This window comes from Balaenoptera ricei, chromosome 3 (genome assembly GCF_028023285.1).
Source record: "Balaenoptera ricei isolate mBalRic1 chromosome 3, mBalRic1.hap2, whole genome shotgun sequence".
Lineage (NCBI taxonomy): Eukaryota > Metazoa > Chordata > Mammalia > Artiodactyla > Balaenopteridae > Balaenoptera > Balaenoptera ricei.
The window spans coordinates 178,072,673-178,091,678 of record NC_082641.1 but is presented as its reverse complement, the minus strand read 5'-3'; the positions used below and the strand labels follow the sequence as shown (position 1 = coordinate 178,091,678).

The following is a 19,006-nucleotide window of genomic DNA, read 5'->3' as shown; positions in this document are numbered from 1 at the left end:
GGCCCCGGAGAAGCAGCTTTTATGGGTGACTAACGGGGAACCGCGTCCACGTTTCTGGAACATCCTCCCACCTGTGGGCCCTTCCTGGTTCCTGAGCGCATCGCTCTCCTCTGCAGGGTTTCTTCACAGTCCTATAATCCCCTGTGTCAGGGTCCCCCAGAGTGGGTGGTCACAACAGTATGGATGGCCGGCCTGCACCCTAAGCCCACGAGCCAGGCTGTCTGGGGATGGGGCCCAGGAACTGGCGATTTCGGAAGCAGCTCACGCCCTGATTCTTAGGGGGTTCTGAGGTTCGGGCCGCACCGCTTTACCAGATAAACCCCGTAAACAACCAGTGGGCTGCGTCAGCGGCCGGAGCGTGGATTTATTCTGCGTCTCTGAACCAGTTTAGTCTGTTTACAAACAGTCTCGCCCATCCTGGGCTGAGAGTTGTTTTCTTGCCCTCTCTGGCCTTGCTAAATGCTCCTTCTGGAACATTCCCCAGAGAGCCGGAGGAAAGCACCGCTGCCCTCCCTTCCTGGGCTCGTGTGGCCCAGGTCTGGCCAGGCTGGCTGTGCCAGGGCCAGGGGAGTGTGGGAGGGAGGGATGCGTCCCCCAAGGCCACTGGAGGGGGCGGCGGGGCAAAGGCTGGAGTGAGGATTGTGACCCACAACGGGCACGTTCAGTGTGTTTATTGCAACGGGAAACGGGAACGGGCTCGGAAGGCTGGTGTCTTTACCGTCATTTATATTCCTCCTCGAGGAATCCGGCAAAGGACTAGACAGAACGTAAGGCAGAAACGTGGAAGAAAAGGCAGGCGTCACAATCCGGGAGCCGTGAGCTTGAACGTCTCCCAGGAAAGGAGATGTAGCTTTAAAGACATTCTTTCTGTCTGAGTTCATCTGAGTCTGCAACTTTAAGACCACACGCACGTTGTGATCATGACGGGCTTTTGGTTTCTTAAATGAGATTTCTCGTCCTTCCCTGCTGCTCTCCCCGGGCACCTGCAGGGGCCAGGGACGCACAGCGCTCTTGCTTGTCGAGAAGGAGGGTTTTTAAAGGCCTCGTGGGTTTACATCAGTACCTTCTGCATGAATGAGAAAACAACATGCGGGACTGAATATACTGCGATACACACATTCATAAGGAACGTTCTAATAACAATGAGAGCACAAAACTATTGGTATGAACGTATTTCCAAAAGGAGAAATTATTGCATTTGAGAAGCCGATGTTTCTTAGACCAGAGGCTTGTCTTTCTTCTTTGCAGCTGCTTCGGGGGCGGAACTCTGGCACAGAGCTTACTGGTGCAACATGTTATGAGGAACACAGATCCGGAGAGTTTCGAGGTCAGGGCTGGGACAGCCCTTGGGATTCGTTTGTCCCCAGAGAAGAGTGTGGACCCTGAGCAGTTCAAGAGAGGACCTGCTGGGGTCACAGTGCTCTGGGATCGCTACTTCAAAGGCAGACGTTCTGGAAGGTTCTGTGGAGCGGGGCTCAGGCACGGCTGTTCGTGCACAGACTTGGCAGGCTGGCTGCCCTCGGAAGGCACGGTGGAGACCCGGACCTCCCGGCCCCCTTGGAACAAGCTCATTCCAGATCTGACAGTTTAACTTGACGTTGGCTGTGAACCTGGACGGATCCCCAGTCCTTCCGGTTGCTGATCAAGCTTCTGGCTTTGATTCTGAAAGGCCTCACCACGTCTTGGCATGAGCAGGCCTGCCTCGGTGACTTGTCCTTTGAGCTGTGTGGGGCCATGGGCTGCGCGCCGTCCGGGGACACGGCACTTGGCAGCTGCTTCCGATCCCTTTGGGGTCTAGAGACGGGGCGCCTGGCGGCCGGCAGGGCAGGGGGCCACAGGGCGAGGACCGAGATGGCCTCTCGCCACCGCAGGGCCTGAGGGGGGCTGCGGGGACGTGGCCAGCTTGGTGCTGCCCGACGGCTGTGGGACATCCCTTCCTCCCCAGGACCCGCCGGAGTTTTTTCAAATCAGGGTGAAAATCGGAACCAGCTGGCAGGGGGAGATGCCCAAAGTGGAGGTAGCGACTCGCTCAGCACGGCCCCTTCCAGCTCTGGAGGCAGATGTTTGCAGTGGGGGAAAGAACAGTCAGAAAAAGGAAAAGGGGTCTGGGCGCCCCATCTGAGCTTCGGCCACGGTCGCAACGGTTTTCCTCTTGAGGGAGAGCGTGTCCTTTAAGGGCGCCCTGGCCCGGGGGCCCCGGCACTCAGAGTAAAGGTCACTTCGTCCAGGAGGCACTACCGCAGCGGAGCTCTGGGACCCGGAGCCGGGGCGGCGCGGCCCAGCTAGACGCCCTGCAGCGGGTGGTTGGGGTCGCCGCGCTCCCGCTTCACCAGGGGCTCGCCCCGGCCTCGGGCCTCCGAGCCGGCCTCGCTGCCTCCACGGTCCTCGCTGAGGTCATCTGCGGAGGCGGGGTGGGGCGCGGGGCACGTCTTCACGGGGCGCGAAGGGGCCAGGGCAGGGCACTGCCTCAGCCTGGGCCTGGGTTGACCCAGTCAACCTGGAGGCCTTCCTCCCCACGACCAACGCCCACGTGCCTGGGCCGTGCTCCTGGCAGCGTCGCCCTCGGCGGTTGGGCCCCCCTACCTCCGTGGGGCAGGGGATGGGCCCCCGGGCGGGGCGCTCTCTGGCCCGCCTGCCCTGCTCCCCCTCTGGATGTGGCCGCAGGAGGCCCTCACCCCGCCAGCCCCTGCCCTGGCACCAGTCCTGTCCGTGGCCCTGCGCTGAGGGGCCTGGTGTGCAGGGACCCAGGGAGCAGGACTAAACGTAATCCAGCAGGAGGAGCAGGGCCTCTGCTCTGAGCCCCCAGTGGGCTGCTGCCCAGTGTCCCCGCCCCAGGGGCTGCCCTGATCGCCACCAGGCCCAGGACAGGAGGGAAAGCCCAGACACACCCACCTTTGTCGAGCAGTGTCAGCGACAGGGAGGCAAGATCGTTGAACTGAAAGAGAGAAGCCCGGAGTGAGGGCCCTCCGCAGAGCAGGTGCCGGGGAAGGTTAGCAATGTCCTCGGCCACAGTGGAATCGGGCTTTCGCTTTGTAAGTGAGAGGGCTTCTGCCGTGAGAAGCAGCCCTGAGGCTGCTGGATGTCTGGGTGTGGCCCCTCTAACACTTTCCAGGGCCCTGCCTGGGAGCCGCTGGAGGGCTGTGGCCTCTTGAGTGGTCAGTGAAGGAACAGCCGCTGTTTATCATGGGCTTATCACGTACTAAAAGCTCTACAAGTGTCGCCTCCTTTCTTCCTTGAAACAACCCTGTCATGACCCAGCAATTCTGCTCCTCGGTCTATACCCCAAAGAATGGAAACAGGTGTTCAAACAAATTGTGTACATGAATGCTCACAGCAGCACGATTCACACCAGCCAAAAGGTGGAAACAGCCCATCTACCAACAGGTGATGGATCAGCAAGGTGGTGCATATCCGTGCAATCAAACAGTATCTGGCCATAAGAAGGACAGAAGCACCGACACTCGCTACCACGTGGACGGACCTTGAGGACACGATGCTCAGTGAGAGAAGCCAGACATAGAAGGACACACAGGGTGTGATTCCATTGATGGGAAACGTCCAGAACAAGCAGATCCACAGACACAGAGAGTGGATTCACAGTGGCCAGGGGCTGGGGGGGTTACTGCCAAGGGGGTGGGGTTTTCTTTTGGGGTGATGGAATGTTCTGGAACAAGATAGGCGGTGGTTTCACAACGCTGTGAATATACTAAATGCCACTGAACTGTTTCCTCTGAGATGGTTAAAAAGGTAAGTTTTACGTTCTGCGTATTTTACCACAATGAGGCGGAAATCCTGCCCGGGTCACGTGAGTAGGGGACAGAGGAGCCAGGGCCTGTCCCGCTTGGGCAGGCGAGCTTTTTCCCACCCGCCGCCCGCCCCCACGAGTGTGTTCTCTTGGGCCCCGAGGCCGGCCCTCTCCTCCCGCGGCGCTCACCTCTCCCATCACGGCAATGGGCGTCTCCCCAGTGGCCTCGGCGACGCGGTGCTCCACCAGGTAGAACATGTACTCGTCGTAGAGCAGCCGGATGAGGTGGAAGGAGCCGAAGCTGGCGGCGCTGCGCAGCGTGAGGTCGCGGATCACCATGGAGCTGAGGCGGCAGACATGGGCTGGCACCTCCGGGACGCCAGGCTCCCCTCCAGCCCCCAGCCGGCCTGCGAGGGGCCTGCCAGCCTCCCAGACCACCCCGCGGCCTTTCCCATCCTCCCCATCCTTAGCCAGCAGCTTTAGGCGCCTAAAAACGAGATTCAAGTTCAGGGTGCCTTTGCCTCTTTCATCCAAAGCAGGGGTTGGCAAACTGCGGCCCAAGCCAGACCAGATCCAGCCTGCCAGCCAAGAATGGTTTTTACCGTTTTGAATGGTTGGCAAAAAAGGTCAAAAGAATTGTATTTCACGACACATGGAAAGTACCTGAAATTCACACTGCAGCATCCATAAATAAATTTTTATTGGCTGTGCCTGTCGTTGATGTGCTGTGTGCCTGGAAAACTTTATCCCTCAAAAAGATCTACTATCTGATTTTTTCCAGAGAAAGCGAGCGCTGGTCTAAAGGAATTATTTAACGTGGTACCCGACCAAAAGCCCTGGCCTATAAGTGCATCTGCCACGTGGCCCCAAACACCTGGACGCTCCAGCTCAGAACTCACCTACTCTCAGTGACGTCTAATTGCTGTGGTAGCGAGAAAAGAAACAGGAAGGGACAAGACAGGAGAGGAACCATGGGGCGTCGTCCCGGGGTGGCCCTGCCGCCCTGAAGTCCAAGCATCCAGAACCCGGGCGGATCAGTCAAAGCACCCAAGCTGCAGCCATCAAGTCATTTCCTTCTGTGTAAACACCTCTCCCCCTGCTCCTGTCCGGGGAGGCTGTTAACCACTTTGGCTTTCAAAGCGATGTTTGCTCAAAGGATCTTTTTATTTATTTCTTTATTTTTGGCTGCGTTGGGTCTTCGTTGCAGTCGGTGCTCAGGCTTCTCACTGAGGTGGCTTCTCTTGTTGCGGAGCGCGGGCTCTAGGCACGCGGGCTTCAGTAGTTGTGGTGCGCGGGCTCAGCAGTTGTGGCGCACGGGCTTAGGTGCTCCGCGGCCTGTGGGATCTTCCCGGAGCAGGGCTTGAACCCGTGTCCCCTGCATTGGCAGGTGGATTCTTAACCGCTGCGCCACCAGGGAAGTCCCTCAAAGAATCTTTTGAAAATTTAACGAGCCTCAGTTTATCTTTTAACCGGTTGAAACTGCTGCTGCTTGTGTGTTAGCAATGGGGCGTACGGGCGAGTCAGCAAAGACAGCCGACAACAAATCAGTTTACTTGATTCTTCTTGCATCTTCCCGGGCCAGTGTGCAGACACGCTCTGACGGCATTTTGGTTCAGCAGTGGAAAAGGAGAGCTGGCTCCAGCCGGCTGTGGCTTCGAGATGCCCTGGAAGGGCAACCAAGGAGGGGACCCGGGTGGTGCCTGCCTGTGTCCAAATGAGCACTTTAGGAAGCAAAGGTCACCTGAAGAACGTTCACAAAGAACGAGCACAAAGGCCGCGTACGTGGGCACAGGGAACAGGCTCGGGGTTCGGGATGTGTTTCCTGCTCAGAAGCTCCTTTGGCTCTGTATGGCTGACCCCCTAACGGTAAGCCAGTGAACACAGACCACGGGTCCCTGAGAAGGGGCCCCTCACCCCCTCCCACCCTCCCTTCCCCACGCCTGGAAGCTGTGCTTGGTTTTCATGTTGCTGCCGATAACACAGGCCTGGAACGAAGCTGCTTGCATTTCAAAGTGTAAACTATGGTCTATGGTGCCGCTGCTCTAACAGGAGGCCCCAGGCCCGAATGCTTCGAGTCACCCTCCCACTCTGTGCCCACCCAGGGGGGTACCCGGCAGCCTTCCCTGAAGGACCCCCTGGATCGGGCGCTGGTACCCGGCACCCCCCAAGCCTCAGTGTCTGGTTTGAAGCTTTGGCTCGAGAGGCTTTTCTGAACCGTCTCCATGGTCACCTTGGTCTGTTTTGGGTTCTCCAAACGGGCTCGCAACTTCCTGCGGTGGGAACATCAGTGAAACTCCGCTGGGAGAAGCCGGACTCGAGCCTGGCCGTCAGCTTACCCGGCCCCTGCCCACTGCTGTCCATTTGCTGGTGGACGCTACAGAGACAAGTCCCTTAAACTCAACAAGCTGGAGTCAGGTGGGGCCTCCGTCGTTACAGAGAAAAGCAGCCCCCTCTCACGGAGGCCGCGGCCGCTTTCAAGCCTCAGCTGGGTTCTCATCTCTGCAGTGTACGTCACGGGCTCACCCTGCTGGTCCTGATTCCTCAGGTCACGACTTCCGGCCACGGGGGCGGGGTCTGAGTCCCCACCCGCTTTCTCTGCAGCCACCGACTCTGTTCCTCCCCCATCACCCCAGCGTTGCTTTATCGCACTTTCTGGCTAAATCCTGTTCCCTCTGTGGTGATGGGGTGTAAGTCCACAGCTGAGCCACGTGGTCAATCAGGCTTACAATCCCCTTCTCGTTCATTCATCACTCAACATTCGGAGGCTGAGGAGCAGCAGGGAACAAGGGCGACGTCCCGGCTCTGGAGGAGACATGGGTGATCGTCGAGGAGACGGGCAACAGACAAGCCAACAGAGAACGGGGTGACAGGCAATGAAAGAAAATCCAGGCGCAGGGGACAGAGGACGGGAAGGGGAACGCTACTTCACTCGGGAGGTCTGCAGGCTTCTCTGAGGATGATCGGGCCGCAGGGCTCCCTGGGGAAGGATGTTCCAGGCAGGGGAGGGCAGTGCAGAGGCCCTGAGGCCAGCAGACCAGGGCAGAGCACGAGGACGGCGCTGGGGACAGGGAGTGACTGGGCCACAGCTGGCCGAGGGGTCAGGAAACTCTCCGATAAGAGCCGGACAGTAAATACTCTTCTGCTCGCCACTGCTCAACGCTGCTAAGGATCTGTAAACGAGTGGGCCTGGCCTCGCGCCAATAACATTCATCTGCGCAGCCAGGTGGACGGCGACCTGAGCCCTGGGCCACAGCCGGCTGACGGGCTGTCCTGCACGGCCTGCGGGCAGAGAACAGCTGACCGTCTTCCTGGTTAACTGCCTCCGTTTAACAAAACGCTCCATTTCCACGGGTTTATCGCTGATTGGGACCGGAACGCCGCCGCAGGGCTTCTCCGGGTGAGCACAGCCCACGTCTTCTGGGCCGGGTCCTCCTGCAGCCAGGCAGGGTTCCCCGCTCCCGTTCGCCCAAGGGAGAAGCGCGGCGTGGGAACAGCTTTCCCTCGGGACCCTGACTGCACCGCTCCTATCAGCTGGAGAGTAAACTGCCGGGCTGGATCCTTTCATGTCTTTTTCTTCCTCTCTTGGTTTTCTTTCATGGGTTCTCTTTCTCACATTCTTTCTTCTCTCTCCATATGTTTTTCTCTCTCACATTTACTTTCTGTGACGGTTAGTTTTCTGTGTCGGTGATGGGCAGTGATTCAGTCAAACATTAGTCTAGGCGTCGCCATGGTTCCTGTCCACCATCCCTCGACTTGAGGTGGAGAAGCTCAGCCTCCACACTGGGGGTGGGCCTCACCTAGTCAGCAGAGGGCCCTTGGGAGCAAAACTGCGGTTTCCCTGAGGAGGAAGGGGTCCCCGCCTGCGGACGGCAGCATCTGCTCCCCCGCTTGAGCGTCCAGCCCGCCAGCCCCTGCTACGGACTTTGGACGTGCTGACCCTGCAATCACGCCTGCCTGTTCCCTGAAATAAATCTCCTTACATTCACACACACACACACCTAATTCACTATAATACAGTTACATACATCGTTTTAAAACATGTCCACCTAACCCTCACCCAGGACCATCGCGTGGGGAGCCGACGCCCGTCCCTGCCCCCCTGCTTGCACTTGGCAGTGAGGAGATAAAGGCTCATGTCGCATCCTGTTTTCTTGGTTGCTGTCCTAGCTGGCCCCTCGCACCGCGATTCCCCACCTGGTTCTCATCTCCCACCTGCCACCACCTGCGCTCCTGTTCTCTCTAGATTCTTCCTTTACCTCACTCTGTGGGGATGCTCTAGCGGCAGAAACAAAGGCTCGTGCTTGAGCTGCCGTGCCTCTCCAGCAGGCAGGCCCGAGATGACGGTTTCTGTCTGCAGAAGCCTTTGTAACCCAGTTTTAGGCCCCAGGGGGCTCTGGGCCTGCCCCCACGAGCCCCCAGGAGTGAGGCCCACGGGATGGTCTGCGTCTGTGGGCCTTGGCCTCCCCCCAGGCCTGCCCCCACTCGCCCTGGAGCTCTCTGGGAGATCAAGGGCACACCTACCTGTAGAAGGACCATTTCAGCAGGAACTGCCGGGCGGCCTTCGGGAAGCTGGGGCTGCCCGCGTGCTGCTTCAGCACCTGGGTGACTACGTTGTCCAGCCAGCTGGCCCACTGGTCCAGGGAGCTCTGCTGCTGCAGGGTCAGCTTGAAGTCCTGCTCCAGACGCTGCACCACGCCCTCCTCGCACTGGCACACCCACGAGGCCTGCTCCTGTAGGGCGCGGGCAGGCAAGGGCCGGGTCAGGACGGAGGGACAGCGACATCTCCCGGGCGTGGCCCTAGGCCGGACACACACAGGCACAGACACCTGCTGCTCTCGACCTTTTCCAACTGCAAGCTCGGCACCCGCTTCGCGGGGCAGAGACGAATGGCCATCCAGAGGGAACCTGCCCGGCTTCCAAGGGCCTAAATCCAGGCTCCCTGCATCCTAGGCCCAGGCTGTACCACGTCTTCACGTTGTGTTATTTCTAAGTGGCCACTCCTCTGTGTGTGTGTTTTTGTTTATTCGGTGGATGAACTCAGGGCCTACACTAGACGTAAACACAGCAGCAGGACTCCCCTGACGGCGGCTGCACTTTCCTAAGCCCAGAGGAGAGAGCCGTGAACATGGCAGTGGGAAGGCAAATTTTTAATGAAAATGGACCGAGGTGTCGTCCCAGAGCCTGGAGGCCAGGGGGACGATCACGGAGTGGAGCCCGGGGGTCCCCGAGGACTGTGGGCGCTTCAACCCCGACCCTTTTCATGCAACAGAAGCGTGGGCCAGGCCCGGGTGCGGTGCCGGTTTTGCGGTAGGCTGAGTTTGGTGGGTCTGCGCATTTTCCCAGCGGGTGGAAGCCGGGTCCGCGTGCCCCGGTCCCAGGCCGCGGGGAGGCGCGCGGGAGAGTCACCTGCACGTTGGCGAAGTCCACGCGGTTGAGGTCGCTCAGCATCTGGCTGATCTGCGCGGTGTTCTGCAGCACTGCCCGGGCGGCCTGCGCCAGGTGGTTGAGCGACGTGTAGCGCCGCAGGGTCTGCGCGAAGGCGCCGACCACGCCGACCTGGGGCCCAGGAAGGTGTGAGGGTAAAGCCTGTCTCTCGTCTCAGGGCCGTGGCGGCGGAGGGAGCGGGAGAGAGCTGTTCTGGCAGGGGAGCGGGACCTGCCCTCCGGACAGTCTCAGAGACCCCAAAATTGAGAATCAGTGAGGGACACGGGCATCACCAACGCATGGAGTGGCATCTACAGCAGACGCCACAGCACAGGTGAGTTAGAGTTCAGGACAGCATGGCCAGGCCCTGGCTTCTAGGATTCCTCTGGCTCTCTGGGAGGGACGGTAAAAATACCGATTCCCAGGCACCACTGGCTCAGACGTTGTGGGGTGTGGCCTGGAAATCTGCAGTTTTGAACAGCTACCCAGGCGATTCCTAAGCATCCCGACGTTTTAGACTCACTGGCCTAACCAATCAATTCCAGGTTGTGGGGAGCAGGCAGACGGGATGCCCAGATCTGGCCCCGCCTGCGTGAGGCCGTAAGAATGCTCTCGAGAAGGGAACGGGATCAACTCTTTTCCACAAGTAGGCCTGATGGCCATGTTTTACATTCTGATCTGTGGCCAAGACGCTAGCAATAAGGGTGACCACAAGGGGATTAAATCCCCCTCCTATGATGAGCAGAGAAACATTCGATCTGCTCTGAATCAACCCAAAAGTATCCCAGCAAAGACATCTTCTGTCGGGCGCTCCCAGCCAGCACCTGTCCTCCACCAGCAGCAGCCCTGGGCCTTCCTGGAAGGACCACTTACCCTCAGGACACACGGGAGCAGCCCCCTTTCTCTGGGGCCCAGCGGTCCTCAAGTTCCCCGGGGGCAGAGGGACAGGAGCCCCCTCCCTTCACAGCACAGCAGGGCCCGAGGGGGCCCCAGGCTGTAGCCTTTGCCCTCCCCCCACCACCCCAGCGTGGTCTGGAGGCCCAGACCCCAACCCCGACCGTTACCTTGGTCTGGATGACCTGCTGTGGGAAGTCGCTCATGGCGTTCGTCAACCAGCCTTCCAAGCTCTTGGCAAAATTGCGGATGGCCTGTGTCAGGGTACCTGGGGGACACAAGTATTAACTGTGAGAAAGGCAGTCTTGCCCGTCAGAATCAGCTCACGTGTAAGAGATGCACATGCCGTGGAAATGACCACCCACCGAGAACAAGCAACACAGAGGAGAAGAGATGGTGAGAATTTAGGGCACTTAGTGACGGAGGTGCTGAGTAGGAACTAGGGCCAGCCCAGCGCCGTTGATCTCTGCTCATCTACCTGTCTATGCTGGCAGTTCTCACCTGGGGTGATCCTGACCCCAGGGGACACTGGGCCATGTTTGGGGACATCATGGTTGTCACACTGGGGCGGCTCCTGGCATAGAGGGGATGGGGCCGCAGTGCCCAGGATCGCCCCCCGGAGACGGACCCACCCCGATGTCACTGGGCTGAGTGGAGGGGGGAGACCCTGATACACACACATGCATGTAAACATATTCTACCAACTTCCAAATTTATTTTGAGATGGCTTGCAATAAGAAATACATTTTTTTGAAAAAAGAAAACCATCCCTAGTGTTATAAAAGGAAATATACCCCAATCTCAAACCTTAATACACAGACTCTAAAAGAACACTACACTGAACAGTTTCCAGGCAGGCAAGGCCAGAGGAGAACTGCAACGGTTTTGCTGTTTCCCATTTTCTGGCAAAAAAAAAGCAGCAGATCAGGTCATCAAAAAGACGGAGGTTCCCCAGCGCTAACAGGCACGGATGTTTACAGGCAGTCTTGGGAAGAGCGAGGCTCAGCGCCCGGCCTCCTCGCCCTCATGGGGTCGGGACTCCCGCCCTCAGGGTCCTGGGGGCCCGAGGGACAGCCCCTATGTAGGAGGCCTGCAGGCGGGCGCCCCCTGGTGGCGGGAGTTGTCACCGCCTCCGGAGGCCACAAGGGCGGGTGGGGGCAGAGGCCCTGGGAGGGTCCCCACGGCCCGCATCAGCCCCAGACGGGTGTAGCCATCAAGGGCCACCATCTCCTTTTCTCTCCCTTCCTCAGTCAAGGCCGCTGGAATCTGGAGAAGGTCTGAAGAATCCACCCCTTCATGCTGCAGACTCACAGTGCTGGGAGGAAGCCGAGCTCAGCGTCAGATCAGCCAGGGAAGCGGGTTAGAACCCGACTCAGCCCGCCCCCCGAGGCCGTCCCGCGACCTCGGTTGGCCGCCGCTCTGGGAGCCTCCTCTGGGGAGGTCGCGGGCGGGGGTGTGGGGAGGGGCGCTTACTGGGCACGGGCCGCAGCACGTCCGGGATAAGGATCTCCACCAGCGCCTGGTACAGGATGTGGTCGCAGGTCCTCATCCACCGGAGCACGGGGTCGCACTTGCACAAAGATACCAGCTTGTCCTTGGGGAGGATGGCGCCCTCCGGCTCCTCGTCCCTGCGGCGGGCAGGGTCACGGGGGACACAGGTGAGCCGTCGGCCCGGGGCCTGCTCTCGCGGGATAAGCCAAGGGAGGCTACAGGACCACCTGGTGCAGGCAAGCTCCCTGCCCCGTGGTCACCCCTGAGATCCTCGTGCCGAACAAGGGGACATGCCACACAAGTCGCACACCAAGTCAGAGGAAAGACCACACGTGCGTGAGGGGGTCTGAGTGCTGATTCTTGGAAAGCTGGTGCATTTGTGGGTGTCAGCAGGAGACGGTCTGCAGGGCAAACCCAGGCCCTGTGAAACAAGAGGCCTGTCTGGGGGCTGACGGGCAGTACCTGGCAGGTAGAGAGGCAGGGCCGTCGCTGGAGGAGGCCTTAGAATTCCAGAAGGAAAGCCACAGCTTCTCAACGTAGTGGAACTGCAGGTTCATCACGACATCTAAAGTGGCCTAGGAATAAACACGGCTGGATAAACACACCGCTGTGCTCACACCACGTGTCTGCCATCAGAACATGCCAAGCAAGCGGCCAGGATACAGGCTGCAGCGGGGTCTTTCCAAACCCAGAGAGACCACGAGAGGGGATGGGAGTGAACAAAGGAAGATTCCATCCACTCCTTGGCCAGAGGGAGGGGGGGCCGGTCCTGTCTGCTCCCTGTCGCCCGCGGGGACACCCAGTGATGCTCTGGCGCTGGCCTCACGCAGCTGACCGAGGCGCCCACCGGAGCCCCCAGGGCCTGGGCTCGGGGTTCAGGGGGCAGTCACCTCGCAGTGCCGCCGGTAGGCCAGCTGAAGGGCCTTGATGTCGTGCAGCGTGATGTTCTCCTGCAGCAGGACACTGCCCAGGTCAGGCGCCGGGAACTCCGGGAAGACGTGGGACACATCTGGCGGGTGGGGGGGGGAACGCGGGAGCAGGTCAGCAGGGCTGGGAGGGCACACAGGAGGAGCCGGCGGGCTGGCCCATGGGCTGGGGACACCGGCCGGACGTGTTGGTGACCCCATGACAGCCCTGGCTCCTCTCACACCACACAACCCTTAAGCTTTGGTTTTCTCAGGTGCAGGGAGGGGACAACATCGTCAGCTCCTGGTGACGCACAAAGCACAGGGCCCGGGCCTGGCACACACTGTGCACTCCATCCCCCCAGCGTTGGGGGTGCCCAGGTGGGTGACAGCGTCTCCAGAAGACCTAACAGGGGAGGGTTCAGTCGGGGCCCAAAGATACACTGAAGTACACGGAGGCCACCCATGTCTTTAGCGTATCCCGTCACTCCGGGGCAGGGACGGTGCCAGCTGGGGAGGGACGCTCCCAGGGAGGGGCCCGGCTCAGCTGAAAGTACATCCAGTCTTCCTTCCGATGGGCATTTCATTTTACTTATATTTTTTCAGCTTAGTACATTTTATATTTTAATTTTTTGGCCGAGCCACGCGGCTTGTGGGACCTTAGTTCCCCGATCAGGGATCAAACCTGTGCCTCCTGCGGTGGGAGCGCGGAGTCCGAACCACTGGACCACCAGGGAATTCCCCTTATTTATTTATTTTTATGATGGTCACTTTAGTCCATTATTTTTGGATTAATATCCATTAACTTGGGAGGAACATGCTGATTATTCTAAAGTCTCAGGGATTCCACAAAGAAGGTTTATCTAGAACCTTCTACGTAATTGAAAAGGTGGTATACAAGAAAAGTGTCTGAAGCATCCCTGTAGATGCTGCTGGTGCCGAAACCCAGCCCCAGCGGTGCCGAGTGGCGCCGGAGCCTTGCCAGCAGGCCCTGCGCCGGGGTGGAGGGCTCACCGATGTACTGCTGGTGGTGCTGGCTCTGGGCGGCCATGGCCTGCTCCGGGGTGCTGTGCAGACCGCCGTGCGAGCCGCTCTCCCCAAGGCTGTCCGTCTTCTGGGCTGGCCGGTACCTGGGCAGGGAACACGTGTGCCACCGTGAGGCCCTAACAGCGCTGCCCAGAAGGGGCCCAAGGAGCGGACGACGGAGCAGGGTTCGGTTTGGGGCGTGTGTGTAATTTTCTAAAACTTGGGGTCAAACAGAAAACACAACATTTACCATTAAAATGGTACTTTGAAGTGCACAGCTCAGTGGCATTAAATACATTCACATCCTCGGGCAACCATCCCCACCATCATCTCCAGAACTTTCTCATCTTCCCAAACTGAAACTCTGTCCCCATGAAACACGGACGCCCCCCCCTTCCCCTCTTCCAGCCCCTGACCCCCACCATCTACTTCCTGTCTCTATGGATGTGACTCCTCTAGGGACCTCACATAAGTGGAATCAGACAGTATTTGTCCTTCTGTGTCTGGCTTCTCTCACTGAGCATCACGTCCTCTGGCTTCATCCATGTTGTAGCGAGTGTCAGAACCTCCTTCCTTTTGAAGGCTGAGTACCACTCCACTGTATGGATGGACCACATTTGTTTATCCATTCATCTGCTGATGGACACCTGGTTGCTATTATATGTATATATTCTAACACTTCTCTCTTTGAAGACAACTGAACTTCTTTACATAGAGTCCCAAACGTCTAACTACTATGGGATCTCAAAGCACATTCTGAGACTTTTGTTTTGCCCTGAGCCAGAAAGCAGCGGACAGCCTGTTCAGGCAGCAAACGGAGAAACGTAACAGAGAAGGGCTTCCTGGGATGACCTGCTTGAGCCCTGAGAGATGCTGCCAGGTGGGATGGGTGGGAGGGACCCAGCCTGAGCTGGGAGCACCTTTCCCTGTGGGATGTAGGGCCAGGCTCACTAGGAGGGGGGAGGACGCCGCTCAGAGGTATGTGGACCACCTGACTTTGGGGGGGGTGGGTGGCTCTAAGTGTCAATGGCACAAGCCTGTGGCCCGAACCCCACAACGGAAGCTACAGAGTCCTTGTCTGTGGGCGATCAGGTACAGGATGGACTCCTGGTCCCGAAGAATGTTCCAGGCTCTCTCCTGCGACCTCCAACTCCCGTGATCGGCCACGTGGTTGGGAGTCACTGGGACCCCTTAAAGCAGCTAAAATGGGGTGTCAGCCACGCAGCTCATCTGAGGCACGCAGGTGCCACGTGGAAGGGAGTGGGGTGCGTCCCTGCCCTGGAGCAGAATGGACCCCGGAGAGGGGCCGGGGACAGAGGCGGGCAGAGGGGTGACCGGAATGGGCCAAGGAGCTGGTATTCGAGTGGGGCCCTGAACCGGGCGTCTCCAACTAGAGCTGCAGAGGGCCATTTCTGCCCCTTGTTTTGAAAATTAAGTTTGATGGTCACACGGCCACACCCGTTCCTTTACACCTGGTCTGTGGCGGCTTTCATGCTACACGGGCAGAGCTGAAGGGTCTCCACAGACAGTGTCTGCCTGCAAAGCTGAAGATATGTACTCTCTGGCCCTTTACAGAAAAAGTGTGCTGACCCCTGCCTTAAAAGATGAGTAGGTCTGTGAGGCAGAGAAGAGAACATTCCAGAAAATGACCAGGCCTTTCCAGCCATCAGATCCAAAGGTCAGGAGGAAGCAGCAACTTAAGTGTATAAGCTTCTTTCTCCTGGCTTCTGGGGTTATGTTCAGTGTTCTCTCTCTTTCTTTGAAGACAGAGAGGAAAAATCAAAGATCTGTGATTCTAACTTTATGGCATTCTGGAAAAGGCAAAAACTACGGAGCCAGTAAAAAAAGATCGGCGCTCGCCGGAGGTTGGTGGGGAGGAGGGACCAACAGGAGGAACAGGGAGAGTTTTTAGGGCAGTGAAACTACTCTGTACCATCCTCTAACAGTGGATACAGGTCATTGCACCTTTGTCCAAAGCTACAGAGTGTACGACACAGAGAGTGAACCCTAATGTCGGCTATGGACTTGGGGTGACAAGGACGGGTCTACGTGGGTTCATCAACTGTAACAGAGGCACAGCACTGGAGGCCGGGGTGTGGGGGGCACATGGGAAATCTCTGCACCTTCCACTCACTTCTGTTGTGACCCTGAAACTGCCCGCGTCCTGCTGGCCTCACTCCACGCCAGGTGCAAGTGAAAGGCAGGGCTCTCCCAGGACGCCGAGATGGGGGCGAATGTGAACTGGTTTCCTCCACTCCATCCACGTTTCATCCATTTCCAGGTTGTGGTCAATGGTCGAGAAACCCCTCTCCCTCCGTTCCTGCTAGTGAAACCTCTCAGTGGGCTGGCTGGTCCTTAGGCCGGCCGGGCAGCTCACCCACCTGGGCTTCTGATGCACAGGCTGCTGCCGCATGGCCATGTACTGCGTGTCTTCCTGCAGCCGGTTCAGGGGCGAGTCTGGCTTCAGACGGATCCCGTAGTAGTGATACTTGGAGTTGCCCCTAGGAACCAAACATCTGGGGTCAGCTCTCTTTGCAGATGTCCTGAACCGCCAGACAGGGCTGTTTCCCGGCCCTTCTCCCTGGGCTCTCGGGGCCAGTGTTCCCTGGACCGTGTGGGAAACGTTCATGGGCTGTCCCGTGGTCAGAGAGGTTCAGGAAATTCTGTAATGACTTCCCCCTCTGGGAGACACCCCTCTTGTATTTTAGTATGATAAAGGCTCTGAGAAGTCCTGCAGTGAAAAAGCCAGTTCAGCTTTGTTTAACCCAGCATGGTCTAATAATAATAAGAATAGCAATAATAATACTTATTATTATTATTTTTTTAATACTTATTATTATAATAAATAATAATAATACTTATTATAATAAATAATAATATAATAAATAATACTTATAATAAATAACAATACTTATTATCATAAATAATAATAATAATTACTATTATTAACTCTCCCTCCTTCCAATCATCTAATAACACGTTTTAGAAATGGTACAGTTTGGGAAATACTACCTTATTTTATTATGGGAGAAATGATGCTCAAAGGGTTTTAAATAATTTCTTTAAGGAAACAGGTCAGAAGGGGCTCCTCAGGAGGCAAGGACAGACACGCGGCCTTGCAAACACCCCCAGCTTGCGGGCTGCCATTTTCCCTGAGCTGGCAACACGGACAAGCCGGGGAGCCTGGGTCCTTCCCAGGTGAGGTGCGAGCTGAACTGGTGCTCGGAGGGGGAAAGCGGAGAGGATGAGCCCCAATTCTGAGGCCAGCATCTGGGACCCTCTGAAGGTGGAGGCCCCAGGAGCCATCTGGAAAGGCCCCAGGGCAGCGGTGGCCGTGTCCCCAGAGGCCAGGGGCTCCTCCTCCCCGCCCCCCTCTGGCTGTCCATGTTTCGTAAGGATGTCCTCTGTCAGGGATCCCAAGGTGGCAGAGAACTCTCCTGGCCCCGTCCTTTAAGACACCCAGCATGCCCGCTTCTGGGAGGAGGTGAGTGAACCCCGAGATCCATGTGTGTGTGCCTTCACCCAGGGCACATGGCGAACCCGGCCGGCCACAGGTCAAAGCCATGCAACATGATCTCACGTGTGGGCTAAGCACCCCGCTTTGAACAGAGCGCGGCCGTCTTTTTCTAGTGGGAGGAGCCAAACGCTACTGCTGGGGTTGGGGGTGGAGGGAGCAAGACTCCCACCCGTGATGGTCCCCGGCTGCTGTCTGCCAAAAGCAGCCCACAGTGGATCGGTCCAGGCACAGCAAAAAGCATCAAGACATGGTAAACCCAACTTGACTAGACAATCCAGAGGCTTCTATTTAAAAAGCCTGCTATGGCCAGGACATGGAAGCAACCTAAGTGTCCATCAACAGATGAATGGATAAAGAAGATGTGGCACATATATACAATGGAATATTACTCAGCCATAAAAAGAAACGAAATGGAGTTATTTGTAGTGAGGTGGATGGACCTAGAGGCTGTCGTACAGAGTGAAGTAAGTCAGAAAGAGAAAAACAAATACCGTATGCTAACACATATATGTGGAATCTTAAAAAAAAAAAAAAAGGTCATGAAGAACCTAGGGGCAAGACAGGAATAAAGATGCAGACCTACTAGAGAATGGACTTGAGGACACGGGGAGGGGGAAGGGTAAGCTGGGACAAAGTGAGAGAGTGGCATGGACATATATACACTGCCAAATGTAAAATAGGTAGCTAGTGGGAAGCAGCCGCATAGCACAGGGAGATCAGCTCTGTGCTTTGTGACCACCTAGAGGGGTGGGATAGGGAGGGTGGGAGGGAGGGAGACGCAAGACGGAGGGGATATGGGGATATATGTATATGTATAGCTGATTCACTTTGTTATACAGCAGAAACTAACCACACCATTGTAAAGCAATTATGCTCCAATAAAGATGTTAAACAATAAATAAATAAATAAAATAAAAAGCCTGCTATGGGAAATTTCAAACGAAGGGAGAGAGCGGAGGTGAAGCCCGTGTCCCGTCACCAGGAGAGAAGCGATCACGGCCCACGGGTGCACAAGCCGGGCCCAGGCTACCGCCAATTCAGGGCAACTCCAGGTGCACCCGGAGCCGCGGACGTCAGGACGTGGCAGGAGGAGGGAGTCTCACGTTCTCCCGAAGCTTGATGTCTGTATAAGGGAAGAGGAGGGTGGGGGGCAGTGCAGGGGCTGCCAGACGCTCCCACCGACCCACCTGGTGCCCAGCCGCCGCGTCCTCAGGCCCATGAACACGGAGCGGATCAGCTTCCCAAAGGAGGCCGCGTTCACGGGGTCCAGCTTGTGTTCCTGGCAGTGGCGAAGGTAGTGGTTGTAGAGCGAACTTCTGGGGAGACTCACGCCTTCTGCGGTTTCGTAATTATCCAAGAGCCACTGGAGCTGGATGGACAAGACAGGCCGGACGCTGACGCGGACGCACCAACAGCATCACACGCCTTCCCTCCTCCGACTCGACGGGGAAACTCACCTCTACTGTCACCGATTCAGGTTCAATTTGGGGCACGTTCATTACTTAATAGCTTCTTTTCACTTGCTTGTTTATTCCTTTGATTTCTAGCCAAGCTTTCAGGTTCCTTGACTTAATTTATAAAAACCTGCCCGTGATGGAGACTGAAACCCCACAGGCCTCGCACACCACATGCTTCCTAAACCTACGGGGATGGAGCTGATCTGAGCACGCGGGAAAGGGAGATGAAGGAATACCCCACGGCCCATCAGCACGGCGCCCCGCGTTAAGGTAATACCACCGCAGTCCCTGTACTCAAGACCCAGAGGAAAACAAACAGGAAACTGAATGAAAGACCGAAAGGCTCGTGTGCCAGGTTTTGTGCTCAGGCCAACGGCAGGGAAAAGGATCCAAGGCCGCAATCGCGGCCCCCAGGGGTCAGCACTGACTCAGAACCGTCTACACAGAGAGCTCAGTTCCCACACTGAGGGAGGCTGTCCCCCCCCCCCCCGCCCCCTTTGCACCCACTGCAGAGCGCCCCAAAGGCTGCGGTTTGATTCTGGCTTCG

General features: G+C 57.4%; 1 protein-coding gene across 6 annotated transcripts in view; it reads right to left on the bottom strand.

Annotated features, from left to right (window-relative positions):
• Positions 1 to 656: 656 nt before the first annotated feature.
• The window catches only part of RFX2 (regulatory factor X2), a 96,541-nt gene continuing 78,191 nt past the window's right edge, over positions 657 to 19,006 (bottom strand). For 4 of the 6 annotated variants that reach the window (XM_059918642.1, XM_059918641.1, XM_059918644.1 and 1 more), the window contains 11 exons: positions 18,190 to 18,371; positions 15,867 to 15,986; positions 13,474 to 13,589; positions 12,445 to 12,563; positions 12,017 to 12,129; positions 11,537 to 11,691; positions 10,234 to 10,331; positions 9,152 to 9,301; positions 8,267 to 8,475; positions 3,935 to 4,088; positions 2,305 to 2,935 (listed from right to left, as the gene is read on the bottom strand). In XM_059918642.1, the coding sequence (XP_059774625.1) occupies positions 2,672 to 2,935; positions 3,935 to 4,088; positions 8,267 to 8,475; positions 9,152 to 9,301; positions 10,234 to 10,331; positions 11,537 to 11,691; positions 12,017 to 12,129; positions 12,445 to 12,563; positions 13,474 to 13,589; positions 15,867 to 15,986; positions 18,190 to 18,371 (1,680 nt within the window). In that variant the 3' untranslated portion in view covers positions 2,305 to 2,671. Of the gene's footprint in view, positions 2,936 to 3,934; positions 4,089 to 8,266; positions 8,476 to 9,151; positions 9,302 to 10,233; positions 10,332 to 11,536; positions 11,692 to 12,016; positions 12,130 to 12,444; positions 12,564 to 13,473; positions 13,590 to 15,866; positions 15,987 to 18,189; positions 18,372 to 19,006 lie in introns of all 6 variants that reach the window. The other 2 variants (XM_059918645.1, XM_059918646.1) reach the window with 1 other exon arrangement.